The following is a 26,260-nucleotide window of genomic DNA, read 5'->3' on the forward strand; positions in this document are numbered from 1 at the left end:
ATGACATTCATACAGCACAGTCTATATAACCTGTCTCGTCCATGCCATATAAACAAGCACATGTTTGCATACATCAGCATCTACAACATTTTTTGATATGACACATTATCCTAGGTATTTATATATTTTATAAAGTGGACAGTTAAGTGTTGTCAAGTTGTTAGTTTTACAATATCTGATCTCGCATCTTTTACATTCAGAAAACTGTTTTTACCCAGAATGCTGCAGTATTCTTCATCAGTTGTTTCTTTGATGACTTGAAAAACTATGGAGTAGAAACGACACATAAACTAGGTTTAAAGGAAGTCTTGCTAAGAACAAGTAGTTGTTCTCATTCCTTTGCTGAGTACAAAAGAGATAACATCAATTACCATAACTGCTCTTTAGTCCAGAAGCGATCCAGTCCCTTTCACCTGGGGAGGACCGGAAGAGCAGAGAGAAAGATTAAGCGCCTGGGGACTGAGGGTTTGTCAACTGTGATTAAAGCTAGTGGCAGCCTTGTGTAGTAAAGTGGCACCTGCCACCTTCCTGCCTTATACTTGACCACTCAGAAATGATCATTTCTACCATCATTTGGTTATGACTGTGATGGGAATATTTTAATTGGGCCACCCTGCTTTTACAGAAGGATACTGCCAAGGACAAATAATAACTAGAGGAATAGCAACCATATTTACATGAAAACATGCAACTAACAAGCCTTGTCACCTATATGATCTCATTATTAGTTATTTCCAAGTTGGTATTACATTTCATCATTTTAGAGGGATCTGATCACATTCTTGTGCTAAGTCAAATTCCTAGTAAATGATAGGCCTGGAACCCACTATTCTAAGTTATCACACTATACTAGGCAGTCCCTAAACACATAGAAAATGTTGGAGCCAGAATGAAGGTAGCTGGATTGATGATAGATAGGTAGATAGATGAAAGTAGATAGATAGATAGATAAGATAGATGACAGATAAGAGATGGATGGATGGGGTAGATATGATAGATAGATAGATAGATAGATAGATAGATAGATAGATAGATGATAGATAGATAGATAGATAGATGGGATGAGATACAATACACCCAAGAGGGAACCTACATAAAATGTTTGTCCTCCCTAGAAATCTGGGAAATGCAAACAAAACCATGATTTACCTGAGAGTACCAAGTATTGTGTCAGTTGAGAATCAATGACAGTTCCAACACACTACCAGTAGGAATTTGAATCAATGTGACCTATTTTATTAGCCATTTACTATTCTCTAATAAAACTGAAACTGCATGTGGTTTATGGCCAGCTATTCCATGCCAAAGTCAAAGCACTCCCTCTCTGTCACAGAATCCATGAAAGAAGTTTGCAACAAAGTAGTCTTTGAAGTATCCAAACACTTGTAATGAGATAATAGGTAAAGATTAATAAATAATAATATGGCCATCCAAAAGATACAATAAGAGTTAGTGGACTAGAAGTACCTGTATTAAAATCCATGACTATCATAGGTACATTTTTAGGAAATTACAAAATATTAAAATACATTTCATTTATAAAAGTTTAAAATACACAAAACATTTTAAGGATGATCACTATTTCATAATTTAATGATATTCAGAGATAGCATTTCCTAAGTATGACATAAAATGTAAAGTGCTTCCAATTATCAATCTTGTGATGTAAGATAATAGTTACTTTTAGAAGGGATAATAAGAGGATACAACTAGGAAAATAGGTGCAGTGGAGGTTTCTACTAATATAAGCAATTCACTAATCATCAAGTTGGATAGTAGTGCACAGGTAGTTTTTCCTCCTTCAAGCTTTCATGTAAGTGAAATGTGTTATGACTACATTTAAGAATAGAAGAGGTAGTCCTTCAAATGCAGCACAGTGGTAGAACATTTGTCTAGCATGCTAGAGCCCCTTGGTTTGATCGTCAGCACCAAACAGTGCCAGAGGTCAGGTGGAGAAGGGTAGAGGAGGAGAAAGATGGCCTATCTGGCTCTGGCATTTTTCTAGGACTCTGAGATGAACAGAATTAGTTAAAAATCATGCCAAGGCATTCCCAACTGCTCCCCTCAAGTAAGTAATCCTAATAACAGAGAAGGAAGAGCCAATGCAGTTCTGCTGAGTGTGAGGTCAATGCGTCGGCACCCTTTCCACGATAGTGGAAGTGTGTTTCCAGACTATCATAAGCTATGGCACTTTCTAGAAGCAAGTCTACCCTAGATCCTCTGACAAAATCTCTTGGGCCTTTCTGCCTATGTCTTTGGAACTATGACTATTAATCAAGCCAACGATGTTGAGGCCATTTTACTTAAGATTATTTTGCTCATAGAATTATTCATTTATAAGTGCAATAGAGAGACATTTTATATAATGTACCTAAAAACATATTATTTTCTTCTTCTTTTCTTTTTTGGTGTTTGCAATCTTGATAGACAATGTTATCTCAGAGAGAAATCCCTGGCTACTCACACAACTCAGTTCAAAACTACCTTGCAAAATAAAAGGATGTCTATTGAGTTATTCTTTGGACAATCCTCATATACTTCCCAGCATCATCAGGCACAATTTTAATTTACAAGTTCAGTTTTCAAGTATTATGGTTCATGGGGACAAAAAATACCAATCCATGATAGAAGCATTCTCCAAAAATAAAGTTTTTATTCATATAGAATTTAAGAAATCTTAAAACAATTATCTCAAACAATCATGTCTTTTGCATTTAAAGGAGAAGGAATCATTTTAATGACTATATTTTATAATGAATAATTTGTATTCATAGCATTTCTAAGTTGATAAAGTTAGCTTCTAACCAGGTGACCTCTATAAACCTGTGATACTTCATTTGGGAAAGAGAACAAATACCATTGCTAAACTAATTTTTCCAAGAGAAGAGAATGAGTCCATAGCAGCTTCCTGTTTGACTGTTAGGGTATCAAGTGCCCTCCATCCAAAGTCACTGCACTCGTACAAGGTTCAGACATTGCGCCAAGTCCTTTTCCTCACCGTCTCGTTCATTTTCACAGCACCTTGACAGAGAGGAATGTAGTACCCAAACCTCAAACATCAGGGCTTTCTTTTTCATCCAAAATTTATAGCCATCACTTCTCAACAGTTTGAAAATTCTTTGATCTTAGTTGCACTAAAATGGAAATGAAAATGAAAAGAAAGAAGAAAAAACCAGAAACGTATACTTCTTCAAAGTACAAATTCTTCTAACATTTTTTTTTCTGAGCTTAAATATGGAGTTGTTTCCAAGCTTCAAGAATAACCAAGTGGCTCTTTTTTTCAGCATTTGACCATTCTACTTGTTGGCAGACCTTTGTAACTTTGACTCACCTACAGAGAACTGAAGTACTATTCTAATTGATTTCTTACTGCTTACTGAGAAGCAGAGAACTCTTTCAGTGTTCTCATAAATAATTCCATTTCTCTATGTCAATGTTAATTGAACTTACCTCATGTTGTCAATCTCTCCTTTTTCCTTGCAGGTGATGTCATTGTCTATATTAATGAAGTTTGTGTCCTTGGACACACTCATGCAGATGTTGTCAAACTTTTCCAGTCTGTTCCTATTGGTCAGAGTGTCAACTTGGTGTTGTGTCGTGGCTACCCTTTGCCCTTTGATCCTGAAGATCCTGCTAACAGCTTGGTGCCACCCCTTGCAATAATGGAGAGGCCACCACCAGTGATGGTCAATGGAAGACATAACTATGAAACATATTTGGAATACATTTCTCGGACCTCACAGTCAGTTCCAGATATTGCAGATCGACCACCTCATTCTTTGCACTCCATGCCAGCTGAGGGTCAGCTCGATGGCACGTATCCACCACCCGTCCATGACGACAATGTGTCTATGGCTTCATCTGGAGCCACTCAAGCTGAACTTATGACCTTAACCATTGTGAAAGGTACCCAGGGATTTGGCTTCACTATTGCTGACAGTCCCACGGGACAGCGGGTGAAACAAATACTTGACATTCAGGGATGCCCTGGGCTGTGTGAAGGAGACCTCATTGTTGAAATCAACCAGCAGAATGTACAGAACCTGAGCCATACAGAAGTAGTGGATATACTTAAGGACTGCCCCGTTGGAAGTGAGACTTCTTTAATCATCCATCGAGGAGGTAAGACAAACACAATGTGGCAGTGCAATGTGTGGGTAGATTAGAACTTTTTATACAAATATTGTTCAAACGATAATTTCTATAGGCTGACATAAAAGCCTTTACAAAAAGGTGAAAAGAAGCAAAGAGAAAAATGTGAATTTAGGATCCAGGTTTCTGAATTTTTGTAATGTGTCTTTACCTGACTTCTATTAAACACTGTGATAGTAGGACTTCAGTCTCACCAACATAGCACTGTGGATGTGGAGGGTAAAGAATGGGCCCCAGCTATGGACATGTTACATCCTGTCACAAAGGTCAGTGATGTGGCAGTTTTCAGAACTCGGTCCATGCCTGTTGATTTACTGAGAAGCCTGCTTTTCTAAAGGAAGCATTACTAGGGATTGTATGTGGGTTTCAGGCCAGCAGTGGGGAGGCCAGCCTATTCCTCCAAATCCTCATAAGGACCCCCGGGAGCTGGGTGTGGATAAAATAAGTGTGAATAGGAATATTTCATGACTATGGGACACAACTATCCACCACCATGGATAATTATGTCTGCCATGAACCAGGTAGAAAGTGATGGAACACAATTTAAGAGAGTGGTAGGAGCTTTGAATCCCCACTGCTCTTCCCTCTTGGTCTTTGTAGAAAATTAACGGGGCAAAGCTAAGGCCCGTCCTTTCCTTACTTCTGTTGATGTGAAGGACCAGGTGCAGCTGATTTCCCTCCCTATCACTTAATAGGACTCCGCACCTGAGGCCCTTGATCCTCGGCTGTAGGATTGTCACAGCGGGGTTGCAATGCCATCTCTCCTGATGGTAACAGCAGGTGCATGCCTCACTATGTCTGCTGGATTTAAACTGACCATGAAGCTTCAGCAGAGAAGGGTCAGGAGCAGTACCATGACGTAGTCATGCATGAAAAACCCATGTGGCCAAACATATGTGATTGCCTATTCAAGCACTCAAAACAGCGTGGGAACTGTGATTTTAAAATGCAAGCAAAAGAAGTCAGAGCTGAAAGAAGAACCATTTATGAGTTATTTGGCCTCTCTGCAGCTTTTTTCCCTTCAAGGAAGTGTTACATTATTGATTCAGCAAATACTATGCATTTTGTGAGCAACATTATACAAAGTTCCCATTACCAAGGGAAAATTAATATGATAACAAAATGATCATACATTTTGCCTTTTTATGGCATTGTTATAAAATGGCATGTGAATTTTGGTAATTAAATGTTGACAGTGTATTTTGACTTCTTGAATTGCTTGTTTAAGATTAAGGCAAATATTTCTAATTTAAACAGCCACATGTTCCTAATGTTCAATTGAAAAATCAAATTTTGGACAATATTTCTAATACTAAGTGGTATAGCTGAAAATCGCTGTTTTGTAGCCATTGTTTGGCTCACAGAAAGAAATCTGAACACATTTTTTATAAAATGGCTTCTTTTAAATTATGGCATAACAGGAAAATGCTTTGAAATCCTTGCTGTTGCTGTAATTTTTGCCTTTCTAGAAACATTTTAGTGTGTGTGTGTGTGTGTGTGTGTGTGTGTGTGTGTGTGTGTGTGTATGCATGCATGTGTTAAGCTGGGCAGCCTTGCTCTCCCCCCTCTCCTTCCATGGTCTCTCTGCTCACTCACTCACCCTGCTCTCTCTGGTCACTCACTCACCCTGCTCTCTCTGCTCACTCACTCACCCTGCTCTCTCTGGTCACTCACTCACCCTGCTCTCTCTGGTCACTCACCTTGCTCTCTCTTGTCACTCACTCACCCTGCTCTCTCTGGTCACTCACTCACCCTGCTCTCTCTGCTCACTCACTCACCCTGCTCTCTCTGCTCACTCACCCTTGCTCTCTGATCACTCACTCACCCTGCTCTCTCTGCTCACTCACTCACCCTGCTCTCTCTGCTCACTCACTCACCCTGCTCTCTCTGCTCACTCACTCACCCTGCTCTCTCTGCTCACTTACCCCATCCTCTAGTGATGAGCCTTCCGTCTGCATTTTGTTCACTTGGGTAAGTGATGCCTTACCTTTCTCACTAGAGCAGCACTGTGGGATCTGAAAGTCCTTGTCAACCTACTGAGGCTCCTGGAATTCCTACAGTGTCCACTCTTCTCTAAAGTTAATAAGAGCCTGTACCATGTTTGTGTGATGATTCATTTTTATTATTTTGTTATAGGCCACTCAGAAGTGCTGATGGTCTCATTCAGATGAGCAACGTTCCTCAAAGCTGGGTTCTTATTTCAAGACCATGGCTGATTGTCTTGTTTGTTAGTGTTTTCATTTATAAAGCAATGATGCAGGTAGTTGAATATTTTTAGTAACTAATTCAGACAGCATACAATGAAAAGTGATTTTCTGTTCTACCTATACTTTCAATCTTTTTCCTAAAGGAAAACATATTTTTGTATATGTACTTATAGAAAGTATGTAGTCTGGTGATGCATATATAAAACATATGCTCTAATATAGATGGAATGACATCATGCATATGTATGTTTTGCTTTAAAATGTCTTGACTAGGAGAATATATTTAACTTATTAAATATATACCATGTGGTATAGTTTATATATCATAACATTTGCCAATTGCAAGTGTGGACCTCACTGACTTCTTCACACATGGTATCCTTGTACAGGAGCAGCATTCCCCTAGAGCGTCCTTCATCCCGTGTCCCTCAGACCTGTTTGTCACCCGTCTCCTCTCCCACCTACAGCCTGGAGGAACCACCAATCCGCTTTTCTGAATCATTTTACCTTTCAAGAATATTTTATGACTAACATCATATAGTATATAGTGTTTTATTTATCATCATGTTGTTGAGAATCACCTAACAGATACACACGTATGAAAAGTTTGTTTCTCTCATTGCCTTTATTGTTCGGTGGTATGGACCTTTTGTGAGTCACTTTGTACCCAAATACTGACCCTCAGTGGGAATGCCTCTCTCGAAAGTGCCTCATAGGCGGCAATACTCACAGTGGGTGGTTATTTGAGTTGTTTTCATCTTTGGGAATTTATGAACAATATTTTTATGAACATGTGGATTCAACTGTCTGCTTATGCAGATGTTCTCACTTTGTGGAGTAGATATCCAAAAATGGTATTGCTGGGTTATATAAAAAGAATATGTTTAAACTGTTAATAAATTGTCTAGATGGCTTCCATAATGGCTGGCTTCTATATTCCCTCAGCAAATGTACCATAACAATGTCTGAAGTCCCCAGTTTTTGCCCATTGTTTCTCACCTTTGATTTAATAAACCTTTAGTGAAGTCAGCCTATTGAAAGTGGACTTCCTGGCACTTTCTCATGGCTTTAACCTACACATCTCTGATCTTTTTACATGTTTTCATATGTTTATTGGTATTCAAAACTTCTTTAGTAACATATATCATTAAATATTCTCCCAATTATACATTAGACTAGTTATTATTTTTTCTTTCATGTGTTTTTATACTGAGAATTGAACCCAGGGCCTGATAAATGCTAGATAAGTCTCCATCACAGCTATATCAACACCCTATTTGCTCTCCTAAATTACAAAAACTCATTGTATACACAAATTCTGAGTCAACAGATGATTTGCAAATGCTTCCTTCAGATCTGTGGCTTATTTGTCCATTTTCTTGTTGATGCCTTTGGGGCAGAAGCACAGAGGATTGTGTGATTGTAACTGGGTAAAGTAAAGTGTATCAGGTTCATTTTATCATGGCTCATTCTTTTGGTGTCAGGTCTTTGCTTAACCTAAAATCACAAAGTTTTCCCTATGTTTTCTTCTAGAAATTCTGAAGTTTAAGTGCTGGTATTTATGTCTAAGCCAGTTCAAACTTTTATGTAGTATTATGAACTTAAATTCATTTTCATTTTTGCATATATATATATGTTATATAGTTAAATATATATGTAAAATAGTGCAATTGTTATAGCACTATTTGCTAGGAAAACAGCCTATTCTTTCTCGTTGAATAGCCTTGGCACTTGTGATGAAAATGAAAAAGTGATGCAAAGGTGTGTTTCCAAACCCTCTATTCAGTTCCCTTGGTCTGTATGTCTATTCTTATGTTAATGCAACACTTTCTAGATTACAGTAGCTTTGTGTTAAATCTTGAAATCAGTCTGAGTCCTCCAAATTTTTCTCCTTTACAAAATAGTTTTGGTTATTCTAGGTCCTTTGCATTTGCATATAAATAGAGATGTTAGAATTGGCCTCTTTAATATAAAGTTTTTATTAATTCTTAGAATTTTATATGCATCTGCAATGTATTTATCCCTTAGTCCTCTCTAATTTCTCCTAGGTCCACCCCACCTCCCCTGTTCATTCCAACCTCATGCCCCCCCAACTTTTAATAGCTCACCAATCCAATTTGTATATGCCAGAATGTAGTGCCATCCACTAGAGCATGGTTGACCTTGGGGCCACACCTTTAAAGACAATTGACTCTTCCTCTCAAGAAGTCATCAGCTGTCATTAGCTCCCAAGTTAGGGGTGAGGCTCCTGAGGCCCTAACCTTTCCTGTTGGAATGTTGAGTAGTGTGGTCTTGTACAGATCTTTTGTAGACAGCTACAGGTACCATGAGTTCATGAGTTCAACTATCCTGTTATGTCCAAAACAGACTGTTTTGCTTGGATCCTCTCCAACCTCCGGTTCTTAAAGTTTTTCCACTCTTTCTCTTGAAATGGTTCCTGAGCCTTGTGGAGAGGGAATGTGATGGTGATTTTCCATTTGTGATTCAGTGCTCCACAGACAATGGCTTTGTACTTATTCTATTCGATAAACAACCTCTGGAGGTTATGGTATTACAGAACTTCTCAACTTCCAACTGAACTTTTCAACCTACAAATGTGATACAACTTACTTGTTTAAATCTCCTTCAGTTTCTCTCAGCAAAGTCTTTAATGTACAAACCATGGACTTCTTTTGTTGGGGTTCTTAGTATTTTTATTATTTTAGATTTATTCTATTTTATGTGTGTGAGTGTTTTGCTCTCATGTATGTCTGATACCTGAGGAGTGAGAAGAGGGTACCGGATCTCCTAGGACTAGAGATATGAACAGTTGTGATTTGTCATGTGGGTGCTGAGAATTGAACCATAGTCTTCTGTAAGAGCAGCCAGTGCCCGTAACAAATGGTTTCTTAATGTCACTTTCAAATTATTTATGGCTAATATGTGTAAACATATCTGATTTTTGTTGTTCTGTAATATTTCCTATGTAATTTTATCATCCAGTAAACTCTGTCTTTCCTTTTCTCAATTTGTAAGTCTTGGGTGTCTTTTCCTTCACTTACTTTTATTTTCCTCCTGTGTCTGAGACAAAACACTGATCAACAGCCACTCAGGGGAGTGCATGGTTCATCCCAGCTTACATTTCTACATCAGAGTCCATCACAGAGAGAAACAGCTTCTTCCCAAGAAGGACCTTGAAGGCCTACCTGTTACTCTTCCACACAGTATTACTTTCAACAGAGGAACTCGCTTCACAGCTGAAGCAGGAATCTTGGGAACTGTTGCTTGTTAGCTGGAAGGCAGGCCAGTTTATACTGAGCTAGCTTTAGTATAAAGCTCACGAGCACCTGCCTAGGGATGACACTGCCCACAGTTGGCTGGGCCCTCCTACATCAATTAACTAACAACCAAAGTAACCCCCAGACTTGTCCAGTGGCCTTTGGATGTATGATCTAGGCAATTCTTCAGTTGAGGCTCTCCTGCCAGATAATTCTAGGCAACTTCATGTTGTTGGTTAAAGCTAGCCAGGACTTCTCAACTAGATAAATTTTCAGATGTGATGCTAAACAGACGACATAACAGCAGATGTCCTTTTCATTGTTGTTACCAGTTTTGGGGGGAAATCATTCAACTTGTACCATTTAGTAGGGTATTAGGTACACGGTGTTTAGATACCCCTCATGAGGTTGGGAAAAATCCTATCTGTTCTTAGTTTGATGTGATTTTTAGTGATCAGTGGGTCCTTAGTATCCTCAAATATGTCCTCTGCATGTATTGCAATGGTTGTGTAGTTCCAGCACTTTATTCTGTTAATATGGTGAGTGCTATAACATGACTTAGATGCTGTCTCATTTGGTATTCCTGACACTGTATGTTCTTGTATGTTGCTGGTTGTTGGCCTGTATTTTTGTTGGGGATGGACAGAGCATCTTCTGTCCATTTCTTGTGGTATTTCTCTTTCATGTTAGGATAATAGTAACCTCATAAAAATGAGTTGTAAAATGTATCCCACCCAATCTCCTCTATTCTGAGGAGTTTGTAATTTCTCTTCCATAAGCGTTTGATAGAATTCAGCAGTGAGGGCACCTAAGCTGGACCTTTGTTAGATTCATTTTTAGTAGGTAACACAATTTCTTTTCGTTACTTAGGTCTCTTCAAATTTCCTGTCTCTTTACAAACTAGTTCTGATAATTTATGTGTCTTGGCATTTTTACCATTTATGTAAGTATTTGAATGTGTTAGATAATTTTGAAACATGTTACAGAATAATTTTTAAGAATGGTTTTGGGGAAGATTGAGTCTGTTTTCCTGCTTTGTTTCAGTATCTTTTACTGTACTCCTCGCCATCTCATTTTTCAGCCTGTGCTTGATTTACTCTCCCTTGATATCTTTTTGAGGTATGTCCTCAGACCAGTGACTCGATTTTTCTCCTTATAATAAAAGCATTTCAGCTATAAATTTACTCTGAACATTCCTTTAGCTGGACTCTATAAATTTTGAAATACCATGTTTTCCCTTTTTACTCAGTTCAGGATGTTTTATTTTTCTTTGTAATTTCTATTAGAATTGTACCTTTTCTTTTTCAAACATTTTGAATGCTCTGGATTTTTTAACTATTAATTTCTAATAATTCTGTTCAGGATAAGACTTTTATATGGCTTCAGGCTTCTAACTGCACTGAGTTTTACAGAATGGCCTAGGTTCTCCACTTTTTAAACTAAATTTACTTTGAAACATCCTATGTTAGCTGGAAAGTATTTCTTCTTAAGTTTCTTCATTTGACAGACACCCACTAATGGCTAGTGTGGCTTTCCATTTCTTCTGCCTCTTTACCATCTGTCCCTGCACAGTCGTGTACAGCCATAATACATGTGCTACATAGTCATTCAGTTTTCCAATGCTTCCAATATTTTCATTTCTCTTTATTGTTTTACTTGTTAATGTATTTTGCAGTTATTTACTTATTTGTGTACTTATTGACTTGTTTATTGGAGGGCATGCAGCTACCATGCACACCCGTGGGTGTCAGAGGGGGACTTCTAGGAGTCATCCCTATTGGCAGCACGTGACTTCACCTGCTGATCCATCTAGCCAACCCTTGTTTTTCCTTCTTCTTTCTTGTTGTGGAGGACATCAAGGATAAAGTAATAAACTTTTCTCATATTGTTGGCATTCTGTTGGAAGAAGGAAAGTGTAAAATAAATGATTGTGCCCTTTCATGACTATCACATAGTTATGATATCACCTAATCTCCTTGAGCTTTTTTTCTTGAATATTAATTTTATAATGCATTTCCTCACAAATATATCTTCTTATTTCTATATCTTTTTCATTCTGTTCCCTAGGCTTTGGAAGTATGCATGCACACCACACACAAATAACAAATAACCTCACTGTCTGTTGTTTAAGGGGTTTTGGTGTTCTTTTGACTTTTTTTTCTCCCCCTTTGGGGTTTTTATTTTTGTATATAGCCCAGGCTGTCCCTACACAATCTTTTTCCTTCCTTAGCTTCTCAAGTGCTGGGATTATAGGTCTGTGCCACCAAGCTAAACGCCTTCTGTTTTCTTGTTTACATACTTCTGATTTATCTTTACAGTCAGTAAAACAGACTGTTATTTTTTTAAAAACACTAGTAGTTTAGATTATAGAAAAAACCTGTTTTATTCATGAATTTAATGGAAAGCTACATCTTATACTAGTAAACATAATACTGGCTTTTCTTTTCAGAATCATATTTACCACTTTCGGGATATACACTCAATTCCTATTTCATTAAAAATGACTTTTGTTTCTGTGTGTGTGTGTGTGTGTGTGTGTGTGTGTGTGTTGTGTGTGTGTGTGTGTGATTTTAGAAAACTGTGAGAACCAGCTAGATGGCTGAGCAGACAACGGTGCTTGCCGCCAAGCCTGGCGTCCTGTGTTCACTAGCATCCAAGCATCTGTTCATTCCTTGAATAAACTATAGTCAGTCTAAATAGAGTGTGTTTACCAAGTACCTGTAACTCCATTTGTTTGCATATAAATATGCATCAACATTTCCATGATAACCATCTGAAATTCCCTTTTCCTGAGCGTTGGCTGTCGTACTTTGGCCATGAGTGCGGCACTAGTTTGTCTGCTCTGTGAAGCAGGTGAACCTGCACTAAAGGCCCCAAGTCTTTGAAGATGAAATCTTTGAAATTACCCAGTTCTTTGTTTTTGGCATGCTTTGATTTGGTTTTGTTTGATGGAAGAATTGCCACCTTTTACAGCTGACTCTCTTTCTCTCACTATGATTTATCTTCTAGAGTTTCTGTTTTTCCTGAGCTCAGTTCTTAAAATATATGTTATCCTATAAAAGTACCTGTGTTATTCACGTGTACAAGTGCATTTTGATAGAATCAGATCAAGTGCTCTCTATTTTTGCCATATTTACTTTGTCTGAGTACTAATAGTATTCTCATCTATTATTAGTACTATTTTTAATTGGACTTGCTAATCACTTTTCTGTTTCAATGATTCAAAAAACTTACCAATTTCTTTATCAATAATTTTCTGGTGTTCAAAGACTCACTACACTCTTTGCCCACATAGGCTGCTGTTTCGTGTCTGGAGTAAAGCAAAGCCAGGGTGATGACTGAAGTCAGACTTTAGCTGCAGTTCACCATTACCCAAGTTAAGGTGTAACTGAGCCCATTTAATCTGTGAACTTCTCATAGATTGAAATCAATCGGATTAGGAAAGTTTTCTTTCTGTCCCCAGGAAGTATCCCCAGAGGTTCTCAAAGACGAGTGTCCTCCTCTCTTAGTCTGGCAATACAGTAATAAGAGGTTATGAGGGTGTGAAGTCATACATGTAAAGAATTATACATACATACATACATACATATATATATACGATATTTTTCCTTCCAATTGTTTAAACAAGGGGAGGGGCCCATGAAACACCATAGTTGTGAAGATATTGGAAGTTGGTCAAAGCATTTTTCTCCAAGGAGGTGGCTCCTAATAGGTTTTCCATGCTCCAGAGGAGGATGGCCCTATATCCATGCTCATACAGGCAGAACTGACTAGAATTAGTGGAATATAAAGAAAAGGAAGACATAAAGTTGGAGAGGAAGTGGGGTATCTCTGAGGTAGTTGAAGGGGAAATAAATATGGCCAAAATACATTGTTTGCATGTATGAAATAAATATGTTTAATTTTTAATAAAAAAAAAACATAGAGAAAAAACCTTGTATCCCAGTTTGTAAATTGCATAAGAAATGCTAATTAATAATAATGCTATAAGTATTGGTACTTTTAATAGTGGTAATACTTTTTTTCCAGAAAAATTCTCATTTAGAAATAATTTCAAATTTACCAAAAAGTGAAAGTATACTACTTACATTACTGTTTATACTTTGCTATAGTGATTTTAGTACATTTGTATTTGTACCTGTGTGTGTCTCTGAACCATTTGAGAGTAAATATGCTCGCTTATACTCAAATACTCTTGTATTTGTTTCATGCTGCTATTGTTAGGAAACATTTGAGCAGCCAGTTAGTTCAAGCTAACAAGATTCTTTTATAGATGCACTTAGATTTTAAAAACTACCATTACTATAAAACTTAAGAAATCAAAACAGATCTAAATACCACAATATGGATCTAATATTGGAATAGTTCAGAAACAGAGAAGCATAAAATGTATCCAGAAAGACCGTAAACAAGTAAAAATTGACATTCCATAATTAATATATGCAATCCAACTTCTTGCCTGGTATTTGTAGAGAAAACATATATAATGAAACAAACAATAGTAAATGTATACTGTGACCTAGGTTAGGCATTGTATGTTGACCTCTGTACTAACTGAAAAATGGCTTAACATTTCAGCAACTAACACAGCGACACTCTGCTCATCAATCACCTGCTTCCCACAGTATGTGTTCTGGGTTGCTGATCTTCTAGGCAACATTTCTCCATGAAATATGGTAGCTCAGAAAACCATACTTCTTTCTGGTGACTCTTCACACACTAGGATCCTAATGTCCTTAAGGGGTATCCCCTTGCCAGCTCATAGACCAAATGAAAACAAAAAAAGTATAAGTTTAAGTACATAAAAAATAATCCATATAATGCTTTCAAGAAGAGCAAGTACTAGAGGAAGAACATGCTCCAATCCTGATCATCCCAGCAACCACATGGTGGCTCACAACCATCTAGATGAATCTGTCTTTCTGGCCTGCAGCAGAACATGTATACATAATAAATAAATAAATCTTTTTTTTAAAAAAAAAAAAGAACTTAGTTCTGGATCCAGTTAATCACATAAGACTGGTCAGTACTTTATTCAGCCCTGGTGAGTTCAGTTATTCCTGTTAACACTGTGAAGAATAAAGGTTTGGTGTCACATGTATAGTAGACATTTTGCTCTCCTGTTATCTGTACCTTCACTGGAAAATCAGACATGAGGTCTCTGGGGAATCTCTTATTTCTCTAGGATCCATTGTTTTAGTAGTCAGGTAGTCAGACTGGGAAACACACCTGTCTCTTTAGAACATCTTCACTTTTGCCCAGCCTGTTACAACAGCCCTGTGAAAGGGGCCTTGGATTTCACTTGCAAGTGAAATGCAGAACTGTGGAGGCAAAGAGATGATACGATGCAGGCATGATCAGCTCTTACTGATAGGAGTAAAGATGGAAATATAAAGGAGCTATTCGCCTTTCACGGCAATCCAATGAGAGCTCTGAAGGTCCTGGAGAAGAATAGAAGAAATGAAGGCACTAGAAAACAGACTAGCTCTTTCCTCAAAGGCCAAGGACCAGTGTTTGCCAATACACTGAGTCCAGCGGAGGAGAGAAAGAATAATCAAGACAGCAGGAACTGTCGACCTTGCCAACTAGAACAGAATAGCCCTCCACTGCACAGTGAGTGTGTTAAATAGACACAGCTATTGGCTGCTGGAGGGGAAACGAGATTCCTGTTTGGAACATGTCAAGCTTAAGGTGCCTTTCAGCTGTGTGAGAAGGTATGGCTGCCACGTAGAGAATAGATTAGCTATAGACTGAATGGCCGCGTTCCAGAAATGAATGTAAATGAACAAGAAATATTCTGAGGGCTTAGAACTGAGTATCTCTAAGGTTTTAAATTTTGCATTTACTTGAATTTAGTTTTTAGTATTTAATTTGTTGTTTAAAAATTTCATGCATATGTACTGATCAAGCCCGCTCCCTCCTTATCCTCTACCTCTATTCCCTCCCAATTTCATGTGATTTTTTTTTAATCTCACCGAGTCCACCTAGTGCTGCCAGTATGCACATGGGTGTAGGGTCATCTGCTGGAGCATGAGTAGCCTCTCAGGGTCTGCATATCTGAAGAAAACTGACCCCACCCCCCCTCAGCAGCTGACACATGGCAGTAGCTCCTCCGCCATGGGTGGGACTTCATGACCACCCCTTTCTCCACGCTGGGCTTGGGCTGGCTTAACTTGAACAGGTCTTGTGCATGCTTACAATCACTGTGAGTTCATATGTACAGCACCTGTTGTGGGCAGAAGACACTCTCTTTGCAGTCATCTACTGCCTCCTGCTCTTAAAATATTTCTGCCTTTTCTTCCATAATGATCCCTGAGCCTTGTGGGGAGTGGCTATGATGCAGATGTCCTATTTAAGCTGACCATTCTACAGTCTCCTGTTCTCTCTGTGTTAATCACAATATCCTGTGGAAGAATCTTCTCTGGTAAGAGTTGAGAAATGCACTACACTATGGATTTAAGGATAATCCTTGGAGTAGTTTAATACTATGTTCATTTAACATAAATACTAGTAATAATATCACCTCTAGAACCCATGACCTACCTACTTGCAAGCTCATGAACCCATTACTCATGCCAAACATTAATTCTGTCTTGGGTAGTGAACTTTAAATCTAATCATAAAGTGGTAGGTTACTCATATAACTAACATTCACATCACTACTGTACCTGTGGGCCTGTCTTGTTAAGCCAGTCCTTAGTGCAGTTAGCAGAATTCACAACCAGGTAGGACTGATGATTTTCTTCCTCAATAGCATGCACAGCACCTTCCAACACCATAAAAGCTACCCAATAGGAACAAAGCTTCCAGGTGAGTACCAACTTGATTTCTCTATGTTCTCTGACTTGATAATGTGGTATCTTCAATAATAGTCCTACTACCAGGATGTGGAGAGTAACCAAGAGCAATAGCAGTACCACTTAATGTTTGAGGGGCATCTCTGTGACTCCCACTGACCAACAACTCCAGTAGCCTGTGCCTGAGACTTGGAATAGCCTATGCCTGGGACTCAGCATTTTATTTGAAAGCCTATGGTGTCTGAATAACAGTCCTGGACCCCTGTTATCAGGTAATAACATTTGAACTCTTTATATGTATATATTTTTGGTAGCTTCTCTAGTGGTTGGTATCCATGTGCCTTTCTAAAGGGTTTTACTGTTAGTTATCACATCCCATCCTCCATTCTCTACCCTGCTCTCCAATCTCCCACCCCACTTAAGGCTTTTTGCTTCATTATTCCCAGTTTCCCCTTCATACCACCTGTGTTCTCTCTCCTACCTTAACCTTTCCTTCCTTGACTGATTTCCTGACTTCTATGGGCACTCCAACTTAAACATACATATTTGAAGATACAAAGCTAACATTTATGTATGAGGAAAAACATACAACATATGTCTTTCTGGGTCTGGGTTTACCTCAAACATAATGATTATTTCTAGTTCCATCCATTTACCTGAAAATTGTATTTTACTTAACAACTGAATAATAATTCCTCTGTTTAAATATACCACATTTCATCACCCATTCATCAGTTAGTAGACACCTAGGCTGTTTCCATAGCCTGGCCATTGTGCTAGCATAGCAATGAACAAGAATGAGTAGGTGTCTCTGTAGTAGGATATAGTCCTTCAGGTACATGCCGGTACCTGAAAGTATCTCAGGTCATATGTTAAATCTACTTTTAGCTTTTTGAGAATTTTATACACTGATTTCCATAGTGACTTTGTCAGTTTACTTTTGTTTTGTTAAAATTAGCCATTCTGCCTGGAATAAGATGAAATCTCAAAGTAGTTTTAATCTACATTTCCCTGATGGCTAAAAAAAGACCTCTTCTTTTAGTTTTTAATTTTTCTGTTTTGAATTTCTTATTTTGAGAACTCTCTTCTTAGTTCTTCTACAGCTCATTTTTTTAATTGGATTGTTTGTTTTCTTGATATTTAGGGTTTTTTCAATTTTATATATTCTAGACACTAACCTTCTGTCAGATGTATAGCTGGTAGAGATTTTTTTGTCTCATTCTGTAGGTTACTTCTTCACTCGAATGATAGTGCCCTTTGCTGTACAGTAGCTTTTAATTTCATGAGGTCCCATTTATCAGTTATTGGTCTTTATGCCTGTATTGTCAAGGTCCTGTTCAGAAAGTCCTTTCCTGAACCACTAAGATCAAGCTATTCAGTACTTTCCCCTGTGACAGATTTAGGTTATTAGGTCTTATGTTGAGGTCCTTGATCCATTTAGAGTTGAGTTTTGTGTGGAGTAAGAGATAAGGATCTAGTTTCATGCTTCTACATGTAGTGATCCAGTTTGACCAGTACGATTTGCTGAAGATGCTATGTTCTCCAACGTGTATTGTCGTCCTCTTTGTCAAAAATCAGGTGGCTGTAGAAATATGAACTTATATGTGGATCCACAATTCTATTCTATTGATTGTGTCTGTTTTTATGCCAGTACCATGCTGATTTTATTACTATAGATCTGTAGTATAACTTGAAATCCAGAATGGTGATGCCTCTAGCCATTTTTTAATGTTCAGAATTGTCTTGGTTATCTTGGGTGTTCTGTGTTTCTATATGAATTGTAAGATTATTTTTTTCAATTTGTGAAGAAGTATGCTGGAATTTTGGTGGAGATTGTGTTTTATCTGTGAATGCTTTTGGTAGGAGGACATTTCCCAATATTAATCCCACCAGCCCAAGAGCATAGGAGGTCTTTCCATTTTGTACTATCTTCTTCAATTTCTTTCTTCAATATCATAAAGTCTTCATTGTGCCAGTCTTCCATTTCATTCATTAGATTTCTGAGATGGGGGGAGAGATATCCTGAATGGGACTTGTATTAGTAAGGGTTCTCTAGAGTAACAGAACTTACAGAATGAATATATATGTATATATTTTCAGGATTTATTAGAATTTTATATATATAATATATATATATATATATATATATATATATATATATATGATTTATTAGAATGATTTACAGGCTGCAGTCAAGCTAATCCAACAATGGATGGCTGTAAATGGAAAGTCCAAGAATCCAGTACTTATCCTCAAGGCTGGATCTCTCAGTTGGTCTTCAGTATATGCTAGATTCCTGAAGAAGTAGACTCTAAAGTCAGTGAATGGATGGATGTGCTGGCAAGGTTAGGGCAAGTAAGCAAAGAGCAAAAACTTCCTTCTTTCATGTCCTTATACAGACTTGTGGCAGAAGATATGGCCCAGATTAAAGGTGTGTCTATCCACCTCAAGATCCAGATTAAAAGCCTGTCTTTTCTCAGCTCAAGAGATCTGGATTAAATGTGTGCCTCCTAACTCAAAGACCCAGATTAGAAGTGGATCTTCTATTTCAAATTAAGCAACAACAACAACAATAACAACAACAAAAAATCCCTCACTGGCGTGCCCTCCAGTTTTGGGTTTTAGTTCCAGATAGTGTCAAGTTGAAAACCAAGATTAGCCATCACAGGAGTGTTTCCTTGATTTTGTTCTTAGTATTATTGGTATATAGGAAGGCTAGTAGTCGCACACGTGTGCAAGGGTGTGTGTGTGTGTGTGTGTGTTTTGCATCGTGATACTTTGCTGAATGTATTTATCAGCTGTAGGAGTTTTCTGGTAGAATTTTTAGCATCTTTTATTTATAGAATCATCATGTGACCCCTTCATCTCCTTCACTTGTCTTTCTACTCTAGCTAAGACTCACAAAAGTTAAGAGAGTAGACATCATGTGGTTTCTGTCCTTATTGAATATATTTATAATTGTTAGTTTAAAATCACTGTCTTGTGTATCATCTTAGTTTCTTAGTATGAGTATTTGCGCTATCTGTGTTGAGTGAACATTTGTGTCACTCTTTGCTATTATAAGCCAGCTGGATGACATGTTGGCCAGTGTTGACGTGTGAATGGAATATCAAAAGTGGTCCAGCTCAGGTTAACCTAGGTACAGCTTCTGAGCACAGGAGCAAACCTGTAGTATTAAAATGTTCTTGCTGTAGATCCTTAGAAATCTGTTGAAGGTTCCCACAGACTGTAGTTTCTGCTTGTGGTCCTTCCTTAGGTCTCTCAATAGGAGTGGACGTGTGCTACCTAAAGGAGGTACAGGCACTTGAGTTCCTCAGACAGTGGGGGTGGGGTCACGGTGGGTTTGGGGTCACAGTGGGGGTGGAGTCACGGTGGGGGTGGGATCACAGTGGGGGGTCACAGTGGGTGGGGTAGGGTCACGGTGGGGGTGGAGTCACAGTGGGTGGAGTCACGGTGGGGGTGGGGTCACAGTGGGGGGTCACAGTGGGGGACGTAGGGTCACAGGTGGGGGTTAGAATTACAGCAAAAGTTGAAGGACACTACCTAGTTGAGGTGTTTGTGATTCCAGGTCCTCAGGTGGAGATGGTGGAGTTCCTGCAGGGGTGAGGAGTCCCTCCCTAGAGGAGGTGGACAGGATATGTATCCTCAGTATCAGGAACAGGCGATGATACTTACAGGATTATCAGGATGCATGGTTGAAGAAATTAAAACTGATTTTTTTTTTCATTTGGCTGACCCATGGAAAGAAGTCTCAAGTACTGTTCTGGTCCCTTGGTAACAAAGCCTCTTGTGTGTTCAAATCTGTAATGTGTGTGTGTTTCATAGAATATGATTTTAAGAGATTATACTTCTCCCTTTATCATTGTTTTGCCCCCTTTGTCTATATGAATTAATATTTCTGTCTAAGTCAGAAGCTATGCTGTGATCAGTTCCTAATATCCCACGCTTGCTTCCCTGAGGCCTTATGAGGTGGGAAATGAAGTCCATGCTTGGTGGGAAATCCTTGGGAACAAGTCATGAGGTTCAAGTAATATAAAAAAATTTATCTGAAATTTTTTTGTAATCAAAAAAGTACCCTTCTCTATGCTTTCCTTCCATGAGTTAAATATTAGAATTAATATGCCATTTTCTTTTACTTAAAAGTGTATTTGTTGGCCATTTCTTGGGCATTAGAAGTATTTTCAGATAGTAATTCCAACATTAAATAATAAATTACAACTGTAATTACCGATTCAGTCCTAACACTTTACTCCATTGGGTAGTTCAAGGGCATCTTAAATGAAGACACTACAAGTGAAGATTTATATTCATCAAAGTCACCTAGATAAGTGTGATTGCTCTAGAGGAGGTGTGCAGGAATGCCAACACAGCCATGGCTGCCTTCAGAGAAGACCTAATTTATGACTAATTTCCCTAAAGAGCAGTGCATTTACCTTATTGGCCATGTTTCCCTCAGGGCCCTGTGTGCATGCTTTGAAAATTACGTTATTGCTGTGGCATTAGGAAGGGAAGGAGCCACAACACAGTCTGGAAGATACATGTGTAAGTCAGGCAGTGACGCAGAGTGAACTGCACAGAACTATTTTCTATCGATTTTTTTTTTTGCCTCAACTTTTATAGCAACCTTAGCAGAACTCAGCTCTCTTTGTTCATCTGCAAAGCCTTTGCCTAATTTGTCTTTCTTCTTCCTCTTTGTTCATTCCCACATGCCAGGTTTTGTTCTCAGGTGGGGAAAAACTAAGTCTCTCTGTGGACTTTACCTCTGGGGGTTAATAACACAGGAATCCTGAAGTTAACCCACCAGTTATGCTATTTATGTGGCAATGACCTTTTCATATGATACCCTGAGAATGTGCACAGGCTTGCTGGGTCTGACAGTGAGCCGCTCAGCTCGCTGGACTCAGAATCCCAAGGTTCCAGTATAATCCCTGCTGCAGTGTCACATGGAAAAGCTGATCATGTCCCTCAAATGCTCCTAAAATTGAGGGTAGACAACATGTCACCTAAAACCTGGAGGTTTCCAACAATTTAAGGACTTAATGATGCAACTCAAAAATTGGAAAAAACAAGAACAAACTGAATTCAAACCCAGTGGACAGCAAGAAATCATAAAAATCAGAGCAGAAAATAATGAAATCAAAACAAAGCAAATATAAAGAATCGATGAGTCTGGATTTCTGGATTATAAGCTTGTTTAGTTTTAATTTACAGTCATTTCTTGTGAATCCCAGGAGAAAAGAGCTGCAAAGTTTCACTCATGCATGGTCTCTGTATGAGCCATAAACCTGGGTCCTGACCTCTTCTAATCCTTGGTCCTAATTTTCCTGAGCTCAGAGTCTGGTTCACTCACGTCATGGGATGGCAGTAGCAGAATTGGGAACTTAAAAGGGAAAACCAAGGGAACTTAAAATCAGAACCAAAGGAGGCAGGAAGGATTCACTCAATTCTGAAACTAGAGGTTGATAATCAAATTTACTCACATATAATGTGTTTGGTCAGTTCATGTAAGGTGGTTTTGTAATAACATGATTCCTTTATTTATTCTTTGGGAATTTCACATCATGCACCCCAGTTCCTCTCATTTTCCAGTCCCCCCACTTCCACCCTCACCTTGCACCATTCCCCCCCCAAAAGAAAATGTAAAAAAAAAAATGAAACCAAAACAACAAAACAAACAAACAAAGTCCCTCTTCACTCCTCTGTCTTTCCTCCTCTCCCACGCTTCATTTGCTGTGGTGGCATTGGGCAGAGATCCCACAGTAAACCCTTTTGTCCAAGCATTTACTTGCAAATGCTCAGTGCAATAATGAGTCACTGGTCTGGTTCAAGGCCTCTGGCTTCTGGTACACCATCATCACTGGACCCTCACTGAAACTCCTCTCAGATATCCCGTGGCCGCCCTGAGTCATGGAGATCATTCCACAGGACCAGTCCCTTCACGTGCTCCAGCAGGACTTAGATGGGGTAGATGTTAAGGTGGACCAATCTAAGGCCCTGGACATGGGTCTGGGTAGCAGCTGAGCTGGTCACTCCAGACAGCTGGGGCCACCCACTTCAGCTAATGGGCAGAGTCAGCTCCCCTGTGCCCATGCCATCAGGGCCAGTACCAGTTCTCCCATGCCTGGACACTGGGGTCAGCTCCCCCGTGAGGGTCAAGGACCAGCTCTCTTGCTTCGTGTCCAGCGAGGGGCAGGGCCACCTTTCAAGTGCCGCTTTTTGAGACAGGGTCTCACCATGTAGCAGTGGCAGGTTTGGGACTCACCAAGATCTACCTGCCCCTACCTCCCAAGTGCTGGAATTAAAGGTGTGTATCACAATGCTTGCATCGGTGTGGGTGTGAATTATTTTGGAGAGTTGAGGAGAGAGAGGGTCATAGTACCTGTTAATGAAGGCTTTAATAAAGTACTATAAAGTGAAATCTAAAAGTAACTATATAATAATTTTCTGAGTAAATCTCAAATTATCCTAGACTTCTGAATCACTGGGCAGTAGTGGTGCACTCCTTTAATCCCAGCACTTGGGAGGCAGAGGCAGATGGATCTCTGTGAGTTCAAGGCCAGCCTGGGCTACAGAGCAAGTTTTAGGACATCCAGGGCTGTTACACAGAGAAACCCTGTCTCAAAAAACCAAAAATAGATAGACAGATGATAGATAGATAGATAGATAGATAGATAGATAGATAGATAGATAGATGATAGATAAACCGACAGATAGATGGATAGATGATAGATGAAGACTTTTAAATCACAACAAAGATTACATACTTCTCTGCCAGGATAGTATAGTAGGCAATAGCTTGGAAATGATGCTAGTCATATCAAAACTGCAACCCACCTCTGGAGTGCTCACTGCTTATTTGTGAGAGCAGAAATTTAAGTGGACTGGTTGCATACAAGAGTCCAGATAGTGTGCTCCAGAATTGTGCTATGAATATTCTGACTCATGGTGCATATGTGTAAGAGGCTTGGGTGTTAACTAAATAAATGAGGTCATCTACTACATTATCTTGCTATAAAACACTATGAAGTGATGTTCACTTTTGCATATTGCAGAATACAAAAACCACGGACTTTTAATGAATATAAATAAATCCTAGCAAGAATGAAAATGAAAATAATTGCAGTTATTATACTACATTAGTAACAGTTATACTAATTGCTCTAAAATTTAAAGAAAATATATTATATTTTGTCTCTCATCCTAATTAACATTATTTCACCATGTTGGTGCATTTATAGAGAATTTTGTAGTGCATTAGATAAATCAGTTTTACATTTTCAGGAGAGTGGGTTTTAATGAGCATTATAATGCATTTTAGTTCAAAAACAGTTTTATGTGACAGAATATCTTCTAATGCTAATTTGGAAAAGTTGTTCTGAAGTAACAGACTTAAAATCTCAAATAAAATTCACTGAGGTAAGTATAAATGAATTGGTTTCAGTTAAATGGCTGTAAATTTTGGATGAATATATTACATTTTAGCTTTAGCTATACAGATTTTCATATGTTGAAAAAATATCCAAAATACATATACTAGCAATTTAAGTGATTTGAATGGCTACTAAATCCCACTTTCTACTTGGCATGTAAATCTACACTCTTGCAGAAGGAAAACCTAAATATCATGAGTATATTTTTGACCATGAATACATGTTAAGTAAATGAATATCTATGAAGGAAATCTGGTATGTTCTTCTCTTCCTCCTTGTATTTTAGAAACTAGCCCATCTCCTCTTCCACTCTGACTTCCAAAAACAGGACCTGTAGGTCCTGTATTCAGACACTAATTTTACCTTGACCTGGAAGTCTCCACGCCCCATCACTCAGTATCCTGCTCCATTAGCATCCTGTTTACTAGGAACACTCCATAATACCCTTTCACCTTTTCTGCTTTGGACATCTTGCCTGCAGCCTATGTGCTGCCCAATTTCTCCCATTCTATAGGAAACTGTGCTTGATTCCGCATTGCTCTTTAAATGATAGTTCTCTATTTTTGCTCATTCTCACCTTTCCTGAAAGGTCATCTATAGATGTGTCTATATAGCTCCACCTTATCCCATGAATCACTTAAGGTATTTATTCTTGGAGAAACAGGTTTCACTTAACATCTGCACTTCCTCACCTGCTTTGCACCCCCCAACCTCCTGCTGTTTCATTCTGCACCCATCTCATTCCTGAAATACTCTTCTCTGATGCGAACAGTGGCTTGCTGCTCATCAAATATTTCTCCGTCCTCCAGATTGCTTGACTTTGTACACTATTCCTGCGTAGATGGCTTCCTCTTCTGTGCTCCTTCGAAGACTCCTGCAATGAATCCTTTTCTTTGTCAATTCTTCAAGACTAAACGGTCACCACATTTGTTCTTGTGCCTCTTGTACCACCATGACTGGGTCAAAGTGAGTTCTTATCTATTTCTGATTTTGTTTCCACTCTCAGTAAACCTCTGTGTCCCTACACATCCTCTATAGGATGAAGACCAGACTCTTGTCTCACATCCAGATCCTTCATAGTCTTGTCCACACCAGTCTTTTCATCTCACTTATCACCATTTCTTCTTCAGTATTTGAATGCTTAATGCTCATTCAGACGATGTTTCAAAAACCATGGATGTGCTGATACAGGGGTGAGTGAAAAAATTTAAAATTTCCTGCCTCCATGGAACTTAAGTACTCAGCACAGAGAACTGTTACTTGATAGCTCTGCAACATTGCAGATTGCTTTGCTTACTTGAAATACCTCTTCCCTTCTGTGTTTTATGGGAAATTCCTGTGTATACTTGTGAATTTAGGTCAGATGTTGTTCCTTCTTCCTAGCTGCTCTTGCAGATCCCACATATCTCCCAGGGAGTCCTATAAATACTCTGCATAAGTCTTCGAGTTAAACTTCACTAAGTATTATAATTGGTAAAGCCATTGTCACCCATCAAAACTTGTCAGATTCCAAAAAAGGCATTGTACCCTAAGCACATTCCCTCATGGTAAGCTATCTCTGGTGGTTAGGAGTTTGCACAGTCACTGGTATGGTTGCAAGGATAATACATTGCTCCAGACAGCCTTGCTGACCCACCTTGTAAGACATGAGTCTAGTGTCCTTCAGCATATAACTATGCTGTTAACCTAATTATAATACAGTTCTAAAAATTAATATAAGTCCACAAGTATGTTTTTTATTCTTAACATTTTTCATTAAATTGTCACCTTTTAGCAAAAAGATATGGGCAATATTATATTACATCTACATCTGTACCTCTTAGTATTTCATGAATATTACTTATTTTGCTGCACTAAGAAAATCCTATTAAATTCATGTGTTTCCTTGAAACATTTGTTTAAAGCTCACATTTTCTAGCAACAGATCTTTAAAATCTGTGAATTATTTTCCCTTTTTATTCTATGTGTTTTTTTCCCTTATTAATTATTTCCAATAATGTTCTTGAGGGATACATTTGTAACTATGGAGATCATTTTAGAATTATGGGGTGAGGACATAGCCCTGTGTCAGAGCACTTGTCTGCCATACAGAAGGCCCAAGGTTCAATCCTCAGTACCAAAGTCAAGAAAAAAATGGTATCAATTCCCAAACTTCTAGACCCTAGTCAGCCCATCCCAGTTACTGCCACGTCACAGCCTAAAGACCTTTTGAAGAATTGCTTGGAGCCCAACAAGGGAGGAGAATTAAATTAGGGAAAAGAGAGATTGTGGAACCTTCCAGAACAAAAGATTAGGAACTATATCATTATAAATTAACACACTTGAGGAATTATTCAAAGCAATTGCCAATCACAGTGGGAATAGTTACCCTATTTCTTCAATAAGCTGTGGACTCAGAAATGTAACATTATCTAGTA

The 26,260-nt window shown here is 38.5% G+C and overlaps 1 protein-coding gene across 12 annotated transcripts in view; it reads left to right on the plus strand.

Annotated features, from left to right (window-relative positions):
* Magi2 (membrane associated guanylate kinase, WW and PDZ domain containing 2) overlaps window positions 1-26,260 on the plus strand; it is a 1,425,274-nt gene that overhangs the window by 1,168,966 nt on the left and 230,048 nt on the right. For 11 of the 12 annotated variants that reach the window (XM_037204339.1, XM_037204334.1, XM_037204333.1 and 8 more), the window contains one exon: window positions 3,484-4,122. The exons of the other annotated variant lie outside the window; for it this stretch is intronic. In XM_037204339.1, the coding sequence (XP_037060234.1) occupies window positions 3,484-4,122 (639 nt within the window). The remainder of the gene's footprint in view (window positions 1-3,483; window positions 4,123-26,260) is intronic. 12 annotated transcript variants of the gene reach the window in all.

Source organism: Peromyscus leucopus, chromosome 3 (genome assembly GCF_004664715.2).
Source record: "Peromyscus leucopus breed LL Stock chromosome 3, UCI_PerLeu_2.1, whole genome shotgun sequence".
Lineage (NCBI taxonomy): Eukaryota > Metazoa > Chordata > Mammalia > Rodentia > Cricetidae > Peromyscus > Peromyscus leucopus.